Source organism: Doryrhamphus excisus, chromosome 9, assembly GCF_030265055.1.
Source record: "Doryrhamphus excisus isolate RoL2022-K1 chromosome 9, RoL_Dexc_1.0, whole genome shotgun sequence".
Lineage (NCBI taxonomy): Eukaryota > Metazoa > Chordata > Actinopteri > Syngnathiformes > Syngnathidae > Doryrhamphus > Doryrhamphus excisus.
In genome coordinates, this window is record NC_080474.1 from 19,754,405 (window position 1) to 19,771,689 (window position 17,285).

The window sequence follows — 17,285 nt, forward strand, 5'->3', positions numbered from 1 at the left end:
AGAAGAAAGGAAGAGGAAGAGGAAGGAGAGGAAGGAGAGGAAGGAGAGGAAGGAGAAGAAAGAGGAAGAGGAAGAGGAAGAGGAAGAGGAGAAGAAAGAGGAAGAGGAGAAGAAAGAGGAGAAGAAAGAGGAAGAGGAGAAGAAAGAGGAGAAGAAAGAGGAAGAAAAAAGAGGAACAACAACAACAACAATAATAATAATAATATTAATAATAATACTAATAATAATAATAATAATAGTAATAACCTCTAACGTCATCTGAAAGTATGGCCAATTATTTTCTTTGCGGTGTCTACCTCCTAGCATACCTGCCGAGCCATCGTAGTGTGCCGCGTCCAATCCCCACCCCGAGTAACTTTAGGAGTGTTTTGTTCTCAGCTCTCGTGTTCTGTGCCACTTTAGAACCGACAGCCTGATCCAGCAGACGATCCGGGACAAGTTTCAAGACTGTACCGTGCTAACCATCGCTCACAGGCTCAACACCATCATTGACTGTGACCGAATCCTGGTAGGTTAGGAAACAAGGAAACGGTACCACTGCAATGTGTGCTTTTTAAGAAGTAAACACACAATACAAAAAAACTTCTCATATATTATTTGCAATGCACAATTTCCTGGATTTTGACAAAGAATACCTGCAGCAAAAAAAACACTCATAACTCTTTTAGCAACAGCTGGACTCCCTTTCCCACTCACAGGGTTTCCTCTCATTGAATCTGTTCTCTTGTGCCACTTGATCTTTGGCCCTTTCCTGCTACTGCCTGCAGAGGTGCCAATTAGCGCTGTTTGTGGCAGCATTTGTCAAGAGTCTATGAAGTGCCGGGCGTGACCTGGCGTCGCTCCCGTCACCGGGAGGGCCACGCAGAAAAAAAAAAAAACAAATATCGAGCAGCTGGGACGGATTCACACTTCGGCTTGTGTTAAATGCCCCCAAATTGGCATGGAACCTTGGAAGAGTTAAATGCCACCTGAGAAAGAGAACGCTAGCTCCCTTTCTTACTGAACTTTATAATAATTAAAGGAACACATTCTGAAGGGTTTAATCTTTTAAAAATGTAAACTGTTTAAATTAGCATTATTTATGTTACTTGTTAATATGCTACCTTACTGATTTCTTTGTTTTTGCACACTTAAAGGTTTCGGATTATCAAACAAATTTAAATCTTCGTCAATGACAACACAACTGAACACAAAATGCAGGTTTTAAATGAAGTCTCCTACAGCGCTGTGGAGGTATTTTTGCCTACTCATCATTCCGGAATTGGTAATGGTAATGGTAATGGTTTTATTTCATTTGAACGTGCTTCAGATTACAATTGAATGCATCACATAATCAGTTCACAGTTCCACATGTCCAAAAGGAGTAGGAAGAAGCAAAGCTTATTAAATCCTACCCCTCCATCTGGTACTTTTACAATCGGTAACATTTGTTCACTTCCTGCTTTCCTAATAAATTACATTTTAATTTTAATCTTAATTTTAATCTTAATTTTAATCTTAATTTTAATCTTAATCTTAATTTTAATCTTAATTTTAATCTTAATTTTAATCTTAATTTTACTTTTAATTTTACTTTTAATTTTACTTTCAATTTTAATTTTACTTTTAATTTTAATTTTAATTTGCACGAGGTAATATGAGCATCCAATGACATAATGTGTCCCATAGTAAGTGTCAATATATATGGCTTTTTAACGTAGTCCTAGCATAGAAGTGTTTCAAATGTACTTCTTCCCTGAGATCATATTTCTCCTCTCTTGTAGAGAAGTATTGGATGACATTTTTAGCTAATTGGTTATTTTTAGCCTTATGCATTATTTTAGCTGTTTGAAGATGAACTATATCAGCAAGTTGAAGTATTTGTGATTTTACAAATAAGGAGTTAGTATGTTCTCCGTAGGCGGCATTATGAATTATCCTTACTGGCCCTTTTTTTTGCAGTACATTTAGCGAGTGAAGATTGCTTTTATAGTTATTAGCCCATATTTCCACACAATAAGTAAGATATGGTAGAACCAGAGAGCAATAAAGAGTGCGGGGTGATTTCTGATTGAGAACACTGCTATTATTATTATGACCCCCCCCCTCCCCACTGCTATTATTATTATTATTATTATTAATAAATCCAGCCGGCAAAGATGCTATGTCTGTAAAATACATAGATGGTAACAGAAGATAAATTATGATTGCAGGTTCTGGACGCGGGCAAGATTCAGGAGTACGATGAGCCTTACACGCTACTCCAGAACAAGGAGGGGCTCTTCTATCAGATGGTCCAACAGACCGGCCCAGCAGAAGCTGCCTCGTTGCTCCACACGGCCAAACAGGTGCCCAGAAAACTCAACACCGTACCATATTTGATCACATACTACAGTATTAATCGGCCCTGTACCCTAGAAACCGCCCATGAATGATACGGGAAAAGGCCCAAATGATACTGTGTCAAAGTATCAGTATCAGTGATACTGATAAAATATAGAGTTTAACCATGTCCAGTATCAGCCCCCGTAGCTGTCCACTCAGATGTATCGTGCCCGTGAAACAACCAATCAGAGAACAGCACACGAGCGTGAACACAAAGTGTTTGTTTTGGTTTATTTAAATAATAATAATAATAAGCTCATGATTAAATAGTATGTGATAATAAGCATGCCAGTACCTTCGGTCTCGGGCTGATACTGACATTTGGGGGCATGATACCTGGCCTGATACCAGACAAACCATGTGATAACCTATAATTATCACATACTACAGTATTAATCGGCCCTGTACCCTAGAAACCGCCCATGAATGATACGGGAAAAGGCCGAAATGATACTGTGTCAAAGTATCAGTATCAGTGATACTGATAAAATATAGAATTTAACCATGTCCAGTATCAGCCCCCGTAGCTGTCCACTCAGAGGTATCGTGCCCGTGAAACAACCAATCAGAGAACAGCGCACGAGCGTGAACACAAAGTGTTTATTTTGGTTTATTTAAATAATAATAATAATAATAATAATAATAATAATAATAATAATAATAATAATAATAATAATAATAATAATAATAATAATAATAATAATAATAATAATAATAATAATAATAATAAGCTCATGATTAAATAGTATGTGATAATAAGCGTGCCAGTACCTTCGGTCTCGGGCTGATACTGACACTTGGGGGCATGATACCTGGCCTGATACCAGACAAACCTATAATGTGATAACCTATAATTATCCACAAAAGCGTACAGTCACGATACCGCCCGTTACGATACAAAAATAACTCAATTATTTTGACTCATGGATCATATTGAATTAAAAGAATTTTTGACATTTTTTCAAGCATAGTACGGTCCTTCACAATTGAAGATACGGTGGTTCTTTGTAGATTTAATCCTGATTTGATCTAGAAAGCCTCCTTTTCCTCACTCGCATAATTTTCAGATTATTTTAAAAGATGACGCCTGCCTGAAAAAAAAATCAGCTTTTTTCCACTTAAATATTGAGTTTAACTTCATCACGATTCGGGTATAAACTCTCTATGGGGATTACTGTAATAGAGAATGTCCATATTTTTCCCTGTGAAATTCATTTGTGATGTATTTCCCCCCTCGGACACTGACAAGCGATAAGAGTCCCTGCTATAGTCATTGTTCAATTCCATTCTATACGTGCATCAGTCTGGGAGCGCAGATACGGCATTGCAACTTCAAACACGCCTTTTGTCCAATAAGAAAAAGTGGGCATCATTTCATTTTCTCTCTGTGTCCCGCCGCACAAGTTTATCAGCTCAACTCCATCTCTCCTCAGCCAGAGGAGTGAAATGAGTAAAATAGTGGATTTGAAAGAGTCAGCACACTTGCTATTATTTGGTGCACTGGGAGGGGACGTATTGTTACAGCCGTTCCCGTTTTTCCTTTCCGTATTGTCGGCGACGCTTCGCCCCCTTTTCATCAGATTACAGTCCGCCGCCACTTATTAAATGCTGAAATGTTGTGTGACAAGTTTCTATAGTTGTCAGTCAAGTTTATATATATACGTTCAATAATCTGATATCAAGCTCTTGCTCTTTTTGTCCGTGTTGAAAGAGGCTCTCAGGGCACGTCGGATATCACACGGCGTGGACTTCCCGTTTGACGCTTTTTTCTTCCCCCCCCGATGGGTGAATGACATTCTGTTCTTGGTGTGAAAAGTTAAGCTCTGTGTTACGTTGAAAGATGGATGTGAAGAGTCGAAAAAAATGGGTCAAACGAAAGCTACTCCGCACAGATAATATTATTATATTATTATTAATATTATATACCGCAAAGTCCACATTCATTCATTTTCTACCATTTTTCCTCACGAGGGTCGCTGGAGCCTATCCCAGCTGTCTTCAGGCGTGAGGCGGGGTACACCCTGGACTGGTGGCCAGCCAATCACAGGGCACATAAAGACAAACAACCATTCACACTCACATTCATACCTATGGACAATTTGGAGTCGCTAATTAACCTAGCATGTTTTTGGAATGTGGGAGGAAACCGGAGTACCCGGAGAAAATCCACGCATGCACGGGGAGAACATGCAAACTCCACACAGAGATGGCCGAGGGTGGAATTGAACTTGGGTCTCCTGGCTGTGAGGCACAAGTGGTAACCACTCCTTCCCCGTGCAGCCGTAATGTATAACTGAGTTTGCATGTTCTCCCCGTTTTTTTCCCGGTTTCCTCCCACATTCCAAAAAACATGCTAGGTTAATTAGCCACTCCAAATTGTCCATAGGTATGAATGTGAGTGTGAATGGTTGTTTGTCTATATGTGCCCTGTGATTGGCTGGCGACCAGTCCAGGGTGTACCCCGCCTCTTGCACAAAGACAGCTGGGATAGGCTCCAGCACCCCCACATGAGGAAAATCCACTTCTAGAGTGTTGGACTTATTCTCAAAGGAATCAGAGTCCATACCCTAAGGCCTCACAGCTAGGAGAACCGAGTTCGATTCCACCCTTGGCCATCCCTGTGTGGAGTTTGCATGTTCTCCCCGTGCATGCGTGGGTTTTCTCCGGGTACTCCGGTTTCCTCCCACATTCCAAAAACATGCTAGGTTAATTAGCGACTCCAAATTGTCCTTAGGTATGAATGTGAGTGTGAATGGTTGTTTGTCTATATGTGCCCTGTGATTGGCTGGGATAGGCTCCAGCACCCCCTTGTGAGGATAAGCAGTAGAAAACGAATGCACCCAGGCACTAAATAGGTTTTTGTTAGCCTTAAAAAAAACTTAAACTATATTATGAAAGCAGGAAGTGAACAAATGTAACAGTTACTGATTGTAAAAGTACCAGATGGAGGGGTAGGATTTAATAAGCTTTGCTTCTTCCTACTCCTTTTGGACATGTGGAACTGTGAACTGATTATGTGATGCATTCAATTGTAATCTGATGCATGTTCAAATGAAATGAAACCATACCGTGAGGATAAGCGGTAGAAAATGAATGAATCATTTTCATCCAAAACATAATCCTACAAAAACATATTCATAGAAATATATTTAGAAGTGTTTAAAATTTTAACAGTTTCAGCCGATCTGCTGTATTTTTTTAATAATCCGCCTAAATTTCCACAAGAACAGACAACAGCGTCCATGACAATTTGTATCAGGAATTCAAGCATTCCCAACTGGATGTGGTGAACAGACTCCGCACTCCCTGGACAAACAGTCGACGTATTATCCAATTTCCTCCACAAGCAAACATTTTCCCCGCTAAGTAAGCCACTTTTGCATGCTTGAGCGGCTGACAAATCCCTTCGACTGGCGCTGACTGCAGCTGCCATAAATCTGGCGGCTAACAGATCTCAGGTCAGATTGCGCCCGCCTGTTCTTGTATTCCTTGACAGCGCTTTTTTTTTTTTTTTTTTTTTGCCTGATATGCTTGCAGGTTCACGTGAACAAACGGCGACTGGGAGACTCGTGCCGCCTCAAGGATGTCGGTGTCGTCTTTGAGACGTCGCTTTGACACTTTGGAGAGTAGCTTTGACCTCCGCCGCGATCGCCGTTACAGACCAAGCCCTCGCGGGAATATTTATTTATTTCACTGTACTTCGGAATGTTTATTCGGCTGCTGCATTCGATGCACTCGAGTTAAAAACAAACCGCGGGGCTGTGCCTTTATTGATAGCGTGACTGTTGATTGATCGCATAATGTATGTGCTCTCTGGGGCCTCTTGGGGGGCTTCAATCCTGTGGCGGTGCTTTAAAGAGTGCACATATTGAATGTATTTATGCCCGTGCACTAAATTAATGGTGACTTTCATTATCCTGTTTTAGCTTATCTTGGCATTATTTTCAAAATCACGAGGCTAAGAGTATCTCTACTTATTGTGCCTGCTTCTCCTTTCGTGTTGTGTTTGCTGTCTTCTCAGTAAATTGGTCTTCCTGCACTTTGAATAAAGCAACCATACTCTACCTCAGCTCAAATGTTGCTAAAATGTCATCTGCCTTGCAACCCCCATCACTTAAAAGTCATGATGCGTTCACTGACAGACAAGCATACTTCCAAACATGGACGCCAGGACCTCAACAAATCAAAATAATATCAAACACATAACTTTAAAAATAAACAAAAAGGTGATTTGCACCACAAATGAGCCTCATGCATGAAAAAGTGTAAAAAGAAGTCAACCACTATAATCGTAAAAACACTCTTTTTTTTTTAAATTGCCCTTCTGGGATAAATAAACTATTTGAAAGTGAAAACCTTAAAAACGTAACTATGATAAAACATATGGGCATATGCATGGTGACGCTGCTAACTCCGTAAATTTTAGCGTCGAGTCTTCGCTCGTTTATCGTGCTTCGTTGGTTCCAGACCCGACTGCAATAATAAATGTTCATAAAAATAATAAAGTGTTAATAAACTAAATATTGTCATAGCTGGAGCACGGAAAACCTGTTTGACTTTCTAAATACATTTTTAAAACGTTATTAGAGCTCTGTAGACATGAAATAACACCCCTATGCTCACCTGGCTTCAACCTTATTTGACGTTGAGACACAATTTTTTCAGTGCAGAGTACCCTGGGGCCCTTTAAATATTAACATTTATAGATTTCATTGATCTCATTAATTTGTTTTCAATAATAAATCAAATCCGCTCACAGTTTAACAAGCTAACAAGCTAACAAGCTAAAACCAAATGTTGCTCTGATGTGTTTGATGAAATCAGGATTGTACTTAGGTAAAAATATGGACTTTTAGTGGGGACTGGCAACACTTTTGTCGTCATATTTTTATTTTAAAAACATGTCCATTGCTAGTTGCTAGTTGCTAGTCTGGTCGTACCGAGCGTCTAATGGATAACATACTGTAGCATAGCGGCTAGCCTATCTCTACCTACTTACACAGTCCCACAACCCTCGTGACCCACTAGTGCAAAACTCAAAGTTTTTTGCGGCCATTTTGGTGGTGCTTGATGCCACGGCTCTACGGTTAAGAATCACTGGTTTAGACCATGTTGAGCAACTCTTATGCTGCAGGGATGCGAGAAGGATGCTAGCTACTAAGTTGGCGAGCTAACCAGTTGAACTCAAATTTATTTCTAAGAAGCAAAAAAATTACCACTTCCACACATAATGGGAGGAGTACTGTTTTTCATCATCTCTATCATCATGTCGGACATGCCATGGTTGGCTTCACTACCCGAACAACTTTTAACAACGCAAACAGGAAGTTACTCTTACTACTTGAGGCAGGTGGTGTTGTAGGTTCGTTCGGCTAGTTGTTTAAAATGCATATTGGAATGCTTTTCTTTTCAATATGGACACCTATTTTTGTGCACTTTTTTTACTGTTTGCTATAGCACATTGTAATAAAAGTGGCATTCCTTTGACGTTTGCATACTGTCTTTATTACCCATTATGTCATTGTATGGTCATATCACCTTGTACTTCGCTACGTGACAAAAATTAAAAAAAAATAAAATAAAATAAAATAAATACAAATAAATACAAATTAATAAAAAATTAATAAAAATTAATAAAAAAATTATAAAAATTTATAAAAATTTATAAAAATTTATAAAAATTTATAAAAATTTATAAAAATAAAAAACATAAAAAACCTAAACTATATTAGGAAAGCAGGAAGTGAACAAAAGTAACAGTTACTGATTGTAAAAGTACCAGATGGAGGGGTAGGATTTAATAAGCTTTGCTTCTTCCTACTCCTTTTGGACATGTGGAACTGTGAACTGATTATGTGATGCATTCAACTGTAATCTGATGCATGTTCAAATGAAATCAAACCATTACCATTTAATTGAGTGTCACAAGTTGAAAGTAAACTCCTCTGATCTTGGGTCCACATTGGCCGTGGCCTCATCGATGACAAGGATGCGTTTTTTTTTTAATTAAAAAAAACAAAAAAAAAAACTATATTAGGAAAGCAGGAAGTGAACAAATGTAACCGTTTCTGATTGTAAAAGTACTGTACTAAGCTTTGCTTCCTTCCTACTCCTTTCTACTGCTTCCATATTGCCGAAATGCAGTTTTGATGCCGAAATTTTTACACTTTAAAAGTGTTTTTTCGCTCCAAAAAGCGCTAATATTGTGTACATAATCTGCATTTTACAATTTTTACATCAACAATAACTCTACACTTAATAACGTAATAGATGCAATATACTAGCATATCAAAGTAGCATAGCATATGCTAGCATAGCTATGCGGGATGCAGTGCTAACATGCTAGGTTAGGCTAGTCGATGAAGAAGAAAACCAAACTGATCATCTTATCCTCCCACCTCCTTCAGCCTTTATTTTAAGACGTTTAGCGAAGCCTCTTTTTCGACAAAACGGTCCTGGCAAAGTGATTTTTCTTCATTTTGGAGCAAATGATGGCTTTTTCCTCAATAAAGGGTGGGACCTTTAAAAAAACGTTCCTGGTGTGCCTCCTTTGCTAACGCGGCGTCCCGCTTTGCTGAATCCAAAAGACGGCCGTCGTACAATATAACCACGTTCCAATTCTTAACGCCATTTTGTCATTAGCGGCTCAATTAGCGGAGCGCTTGGCTTAGATAGGATAGAAGAGAAATGGCTTAACCGCTCTTAAAAAAAAAACGCCACAGTTAAACCCGACCCAGATTTGGCTAGTGAACTGCGGGGACACACACACACACACACACACACACACAGACTTAAACAATTCATTAAAGCCAGTGAGTCTTGAGCCGATGTCATATTAAATGGTTACTTACTCTCAAACACCCCCCCCCCCGCCCCGGGACTCGAATTGTTGGCCTGCAAACAGATGAAAGTTTACATTGAAAAAGAGAAATTGAATTTAGTTGAGGACAGTGGGGCGAGGGGGGGTTAATCAATAGCATAATGGACCAATGAGAAGTGGGGGGCGGGGGGGGGGGGGCGCGTGCTTGCCTTGAAAATGAAATTACCATATTTTTAATCTTAATTTTCCACTCTGTTTATCTGACAGTGCGGATGTGCAATCCAAACAGATAATGAGACACAGTGCGATATTGACACAGAGTGGTGGGGGGCCGGGGGGGTGTGGGGGGCATGCCGGGGGGGGTCTTGTTTCAGTGATTAAACGCCGTGATCGGTGATTACTTTGTGTCGTGATGTCAGGATGGCGACCGGGGGACGTCTCGTGGCAGCTGGAGCACCTGACGCAGCATTGATAAACACACATGGGGGGGGGGGGGGGGGGGGGCGGTGGCGGATACCACAGCTGCCACAATGGGAGTCACTATCTACATCACAGTCAGCATAATATTGCTTCTGCACTCAGCAGGAAGTAGTATTATTAAGCGGATACATTCCTTATAATAATAATAATAATAATAATAATAGTGCCATTTAGAATCTGAATAGATGCGCGCACAATAAAACACACAATAAAACACACAATAAAACGCACAACAACACCAGTCAGCACAATGAATAAATAAAATGACAAATAGAGGCTATACACTGTAAAAAAAAAAAAAAAAAAAAAAAAAGATATCTCTATTATTATTATGATTCACTTCCATATTTCCTTTAGCGCGCTGATAACAAGTGAGAATTGTTTAAGGTTTGTTTCTGTCCTGCCAGCGTTTTCTTTAGTGATGGATGGCGTTTTGACAAATGGAAACAAATTGCAGGCAAGTTTGAGAGGAAGCCTCCAGCTTTGCTTTTTTTTTATTATTATTATTATTTTTTTTTTTTTTTTATGACGGCGACTCCTGATTCCTGAAGTACTTGTTGAAATGAGAAAAAGCAGGATTTCGACAGGCTGTAGTGAAATTAGGAGAATTGACTATGGCGGCTTTGTTCATAGCTGCTGACATGAGGAGGGAGGGGGGGGGCGAAGGGGGGGTGTCATTAGACAGGGAGCACCCCCCCCCCCCCCCCGCCATCCCACCTCCACCTCCCGAGAGACTTCCACCATGCTCTTGTCTTTCTAAAAGTGACTACAAAGTGGATATGTGACAAGTTCCCAAGGCCTGATGTGTGTTTGTGTGTGTGTTTGTGTGTGTTTGTGTGTGTGTGTGTTTGTGTGTGTGTGTGTGTGTTAAGCAAAGCAAAACAAACAACAAATCCAGCGTTCAATTTCTAAATGTGGAAAGCGTTGATGCATACACGCGTATATGTTTTAACTGCCATCGCAGCCTTAAGTTGGAGCCAGTTTGTCAATTTTTGAACTTTATGATCACACAAAACGCAGTCCGGGATAACCTTTTATAGAACTTTTATATACTACTACCCAGCATGCATCAGTCACAACTGTCACGCTTATTCTTGTGGAAGTGGTACCGGTTCCATTCCGCTTCAGTTGCTAGTTACGTTCCATGTTTATTTAATGTTTCCCCCTCAAAAACACAATTTTAAATAATAATGTTTATCATCTACTTATAAGTGGGCTGCACGGTGGTCGAGTGGTTAGCGCGCAGACCCGAGTTCAATTCCACTCTCGGCCATCTCTGTGTGGAGTTTGCATGTTCTCCCCGTGCATGCGTGGGTTTTCTCCGGGTACTCCGGTTTCCTCCCACATTCCAAAAAAAAACATGCTAGGTTAATTAGCGACTCCAAATTGTCCATAGGTATGAATGTGAGTGTGAATGGTTGTTTGTCTATATGTGCCCTGTGAGTCCAGACAGTTGGGATAGGCTCCAGCACCCACCTCGACCCTCGTGAGGATAAGCGGTAGAAAACGAATGCACAGAGGCATCAAATAGGTTTTTATTAGCTTTAAAAAAAACTTAAAACTATATTAGGAAAGCAGGAAGTGAACAAATGGAACAGTTACTGATTATGTAATTGTATGGTCATATCACCTCATACTTCGCTATGTGACAAAAATAAAAATAAAGAATAAAAAAAATAAAAAATAAAAATAAATAAAAATAAATAAAAATAAATAAATAAATAAAAATAAATAAATAAAAATAGAAATAAATAAAAAATACAAATAAATAAAAATAAATACCATAAAAACATAAAAAACCTAAACTATATTCGGAAAGCAGGAAGTGAACAAAAGTAACAGTTACTGATTATAAAAGTACCAGATGGAGGGGTAGGATTTAATAAGCTTTGCTTCTTCCTACTCCTTTTGGACATGTGGAACTGTGAACTGATTATGTGATGCATTCAATTGTAATCTGATGCATGTTCAAATGAAATCAAACCATTACCATTACCATTACCATAAATTCCAGGCCATGCTATGTCACTTTCCAAAAGTGCTTCTTTTCCCAAAAATTTGAGGTAAAAGCTGAGAAAGAAAATGTAGACAATGGCGAGCGGGGGGGTGGGGTGGGGGGGGCGCTTATCTCATTAGTAAATAAGTCTTATTGCTTAAAGCTGTACAAAAAAAAAGGGCCTGTGCTTATTGATGATGTCATCCCTTTGTGGAAGCTTGATGAAGCTTGAGGCAGGGGGGGGATGTAATGTGTGTGTGTGTGTGTGTGTGTGGGAAGCCATCATCTCCCCCAACTTGCTAAAACCCCCCCCCTGTGGACTTTTTGATATCATTTCAAATGTATGACATTTTAACTTGTGTGCCACTCAAATTGGACTCCTTCGTGGCAAAACTAACCGGAATGCACTTCAAAGTTCCATGAGACCGGGATGGGGGGCGGAGGGGGGGGTGCTTGTGCGATATATATGTGTGTATGTGTATGTGTGTGGCTTTTATCGAAGACCATGAGAGCGGCGGTTGATGTTCTGTGCATGTAAACGTGCGGCTTTGGGTAAAGGTGGCGACAGTTTGCGTGCCCCCCCCCCCCCTCTCCATTATTGTCTAGTTGCATTCGCGCCAGCGGGTCCAAGGGCCCACTGTGTCTTTTCAGGTTACGTTCTCATCATTTCTCCTAATGTAGAGACCCACAGGGTTGGTGGCAAGCGCACAATGCGCCTGTTGTACGGCTACTGTCAGCTCTCTCAAATAAGGCTTCCTGTTCATTAGACTTCTTTTCACCTCGCCACAATGCGCCGGCTTTGCGGCAATAGCGAGTCGACGCCCATCTCTTCAATGGCATGTGAATAGTTCTAAATAGTGTTTATGCAAGCCATTGTTGTCCATTGTGTGCCCCCCACCAGGTCTTAATGCACAGTGATTTGCCCGCTTTTTGTAGCTCTGGATGCATTATCTGGCCTACGCGGCTTCAGATGAACGCCTGGCATTTGAAGGCCGGTAAACAGAGTAAAAGTTAACTCCCAGGGGGCAATGCTGCCGGGTGCCTGATAATGTGGGGACGCATTAGAGCGACGTGTACCTTTCACTGCCGTCTAACCCGGATAGAAGACCGTTTTTTGGAAAAACATTACAACAAAATCATATTTTCTCTTGTTGTAATGTGGCGTTCGAAAACCAAAACAATTCAGGAGGCAGATTTGCAGTTCGCTCAGTTTAAGCACATTTATTTATCTTGGCAGAGAAACTTATGGAAAACACTAAAAATAAAAAATAAAAATTAATTGGAAAAAAAAAATGACTTCCTGCAGCCACCCTGCCACACATCCCCGGCTGCTCTTCTTATAGGGCCCCCAATCTGCCCAGAATGTCCCACTTTCGTCCATTGGTTAGTCTATGGTAATGGTAATGGTTTAATTTCATTTGAACATGCATCAGATTACAATTGAATGCATCACATAATCAGTTCACAGTTCCACATGTCCAAAAAGGAGTAGGAAGAAGCAAAGCTTATTAAATCCTACCCCTCCATCTTGTACTTTTACAATCAGTAACTGTTACATTTGTTCACTTCCTGCTTTCCATAATACAGTTTAATTTTTTTAAATTAATTTTTATTATAAAATTTTATTATTTTAATTTTATTATTTATTATTAAAATTATTATTAAATTATTTTTATAATTTTTTAAATTTTATTTTTGTACCGTACCGAAGTACATTTGTTCACTTCCTGCTTTCCTAATATAGTTTAATTTTTTTAAATTATTTTTTATTATAAAATGTTATTATTTTAATTTTATTATTTATTATTAAAATTATTATTAAATTATTTTTATAATTTTTTTAATTTTATTTTTGTCCCGTACCGAAGTACATTTGTTCACTTCCTGCTTTCCTAATATAGTTTGGTTTTTTTAATTATTTTTTATTATAAAATTGTATTATTTTAATTTTATTATTTATTATTAAAATTATTATTAAATTATTTTTATAATTTTTTAAATTTTATTTTTGTCCTGTACTGAAGTAGGAGGTGATATAAGCATCATTAGCATCAGGAGCGTCAGGTGACTGACTCCCTTGGTAAGTATCCCCAGGTGAGACAAACTCTGTGCACATGTTCGAATCCCAATTTAGCCTGGATTAACAAAGCACTATTATCAATGACGTAACTCCACAAACAACGAAATCCTGATTGATGAGTTCAAACTCATTCACTTTGTCACACCCCTGCATTTTTAATATTTCCTGTACAGTTAATAAAGGATTTAGCAAAAAACTTTGTCTAAAAATCCAAACATCAGATGTTCGATTTCTTTTTTAGTATATAATCATAAGAATTCCAATTAAATCCGGAGCTGCCGCCATCATGCGTCTGGCTGCAACCCCACAGTTAAGTTGACGTGGGTGCTGAAAGATTAGGCTGACGCTATCTGTCTCACATCTGATGCAGAATGTCTCGTCGCTGGCTCGATTTATTTTAAACGCTGTGTCTTTATTTGCAAAAAAAACCCACCAGTGCGAAAATGGGAGGTGGGGGGTGGTGGGAGGGGGAATGCAGCTCGGCGGCCGCCTTGCTAATCTGACACACATCACAGTCGAAGAATAAAAAACGTGCAAAAAATCTGCAAGATAACGTCAAAATGATCTAATGGAAAATTTGATGTCTCAGGAGTCCCGTCAGTTAGCGTCTCATCGTCAGTTTTCTACGGTTTTTGTTTTTTGAAATTTTGCCGACATATTGTACGATTCCGCAAAATCGAGTAACGAAAGAAAATGCTAAATAACCCGCCATGGGGCCAAAGAAAGTTGTGAGTACCAGCACGTAATAATAAAGATGAATTGCCAGGAAATACAGGCCACCGGTAAAAAAAAAACAGGACTCGTAGCTCAAAGCCTAGAGGGAAGCTGACGTCATTGCAGCTTCCCACTGAATGCGTTGCTCAGATGTAATGCCTTTTTTTTTTTATTGATTATCATATTGGGCCAAGTTTGTGTATTTGCCAGGTGTACTTTTTGAAATACAGGCCATCAGTAAAAAAACAGAGGACTCGTAGCTCAAAGCCTAGAGGGAAGCTGACGTCATTGCAGCTTCCCACTGAATGCGTTGCTCAGATGTAATGCCTTTTTTAAAATTAATTATCATATTAGGCCAAGTTTGTGTATTTGCCAGGTGTACTTTTTGAAATACAGGCCATCAGTAAAAAAACAGAGGACTCGTAGCTCAAAGCCTAGAGGGAAGCTGACGTCATTGCAGCTTCCCACTGAATGCGTTACTCAGATGTAATGCCTTTTTTAAAATTAATTATCATATTAGGCCAAGTTTGTGTATTTGCCAGGTGTACTTTTTGAAATACAGGCCATCAGTAAAAAAAAACAGGACTCGTAGCTCAAAGCCTAGAGGGAAGCTGACGTCATTGCAGCTTCCCACTGAATGCGTTGCTCAGATGTAATGCCTTTTTTTTGATTGATTATCATATTAGACCGAATTTATGTATTTGCCAGGTGTACTTTTTGAAATACAGGCCATCAGTAAAAAAAAACATAGGACTCGTAACTTAAAGCCTAGAGGGAAGCTGACGTCATTGCAGCTTCCCACTGAATGCGTTGCTCAGATGTAATGCCTTTTTTTTTTTAATTGATTATCATATTAGGCCAAGTTGGTGTATTTGCCAGGTGTACTTTTTGAATGTTAAGTTGCTGTGTGATGAATTTAGTGTTGTAGTAAGAATTATGTAAGTAAGTTTCATATCTGTTTGTCATTTTGTTTATATTTTTGGGTGTCTGGAACAGATTAATCAGATTTCCATTATTTCTACATATTATATTTATATTCACTTTCACTTTTCAGTACCGCTGTAACCTATAATATTAGTTATATTCATTGCAACCTGCCATGCTGTTGCTTATGTGTTTAAATCAACATTGTGTGCTAAACATACCTGCAATGTTAGCATCGACGCTCTTGCTAATGCAACATGAGAAGTGTCCTGGCTGGTCCAAGTTGAGAATTTAAATAACCCTGAAAAAAAAACAAAAAAAACAAAGACAGTACGTTATATGCTTCATGTGTTTGCTGTATTGTAGTCACTCGAACACATCACCCGCAGAGAGTAACTGATAGCTCTCACCATTCACGACTGTGATGGACGGACACAAAAACAAGAAGCTACAGGCGGCACACATGACATGCATGGTCTCTTAATGCAGGCCGGGTGATTACAGGTGAGGAACGTAACTGATAGCGGGCTTGTTATTGTGCTGGGTTTTTTTTTTTTGGCGCGTTTGATGGCCTTGAGCATCCTGGACGAAATGAGAAGCGAGAAGAATCCCGGAGCATACTGATGATCCAAGAAGCTGGTGGGACCTCAGGGTGTGTTTACACAACAATGATGTTTGAAAAGTTTGGCACGCAGAAGACATGAACGCTATCATTCATATCTTGGTGTGTACCAAACATGTGTGCTACTACGTACTACTACTACATACTACAAAAGCCATAGTCATGATGTGCTATACATATCACTATATTGACACTTACTATGGTACTCATTATGACATTGGATGCTCATATCACCTCATACTTTGGTACGGGACAAAAAATAAAAAATACAAAAAATTAAAAAAAAAATGTAAAAATTTAAAAAACTTAAAAAAAATAAAAATTTAAAAAACTTAAAAAAAAAATAAAAATTTAAAAATTTTAAAAACCTTTAAAATAAAAAAAAAATATTAGGAAAGCAGGAAGTGAACAAATGTAACAGTTACTGATTGTAAAAGTACCAGATGGAGGGGTAGGATTTAATAAGCTTTGCTTCTTCCTACTCCTTTTGGACATGTGGAACTGGGAACTGATTATGTGATGCATTCAATTGTAATCGGACGCATGTTCAAATGAAATCAAACCATTACCATTACCATTTCATTGAGTGTCACAAATTGAAAGTAAACTCCTCTGAGCTTGGGTCCACATTGGCCGTGGCCTCATCAATGACAAGGATGCGTTCTTTTTTTTAATTTTTTTTTTTTTTTTTAACTTAAACTATATTAGGAAAGCAGGAAGTGAACAAATGTAACAGTTACTGATTGTAAAAGTACCAGATGGAGGGGTAGGATTTAATAAGCTTTGCTTCTTCCTACTCCTTTTGGACATGTGGAACTGTGAACTGATTATGTGATGCATTCAATTACCATTACCATTTAATTGAGTGTCACAAGTTGAAAGTAAACTCCTCTGATCTTGGGTCCACATTGGCCGTGGCCTCATCGATTTTAATGAAAAAAAAAATTAAAAAAACTTAAACTATATTAGGAAAGCAGGAAGTGAACAAATGTAACAGTTTCAGATTGTAAAAGTACTGTACTAAGCTTTGCTTCTTCCCACTCCTTTTGGACATGTGGAACTGTCAACTGATTATGTGATGCATTCAATTGTAATCTGATGCATGTTCAAATGAAATTAAACCAATACCATTACATATTGTACTATTTTTACATTGTGTATCTTTATTTTCCCAACAATTCAATAACAAGATAAAGAGTCAGGAAGGCAGAATCTAGAAGATCTAGAAAGCTTTCTGCGTGTTATTGTGTGTAGCCGCTCTACAGGAGTTCACAGCTCAATACAA

General features: G+C 38.9%; 1 protein-coding gene and 1 long non-coding RNA gene across 3 annotated transcripts in view; one reads left to right on the forward strand and one right to left on the reverse strand.

Annotated features, from left to right (window-relative positions):
- Window positions 1-7,869, forward strand: part of LOC131136286 (ATP-binding cassette sub-family C member 4-like) — a 56,633-nt gene extending 48,764 nt beyond the window's left edge. The window contains exons 29-31 of one of the 2 annotated variants that reach the window (XM_058082974.1): window positions 403-508; window positions 2,193-2,327; window positions 5,902-7,867. In XM_058082974.1, coding sequence (XP_057938957.1) covers window positions 403-508; window positions 2,193-2,327; window positions 5,902-5,979 — 319 coding nt within the window. In that variant the 3' untranslated portion in view covers window positions 5,980-7,867. Of the gene's footprint in view, window positions 1-402; window positions 509-2,192; window positions 2,328-5,901 lie in introns of both variants that reach the window. The other variant, XM_058082975.1, reaches the window with a different exon arrangement.
- The window catches only part of LOC131136290 (uncharacterized), a 118,332-nt gene that overhangs the window by 37,769 nt on the left and 63,278 nt on the right, over window positions 1-17,285 (reverse strand). Inside the window, exon 5 of the long non-coding RNA XR_009131721.1 lies at window positions 15,600-15,679. This is a non-coding gene — a long non-coding RNA (uncharacterized LOC131136290). The remainder of the gene's footprint in view (window positions 1-15,599; window positions 15,680-17,285) is intronic.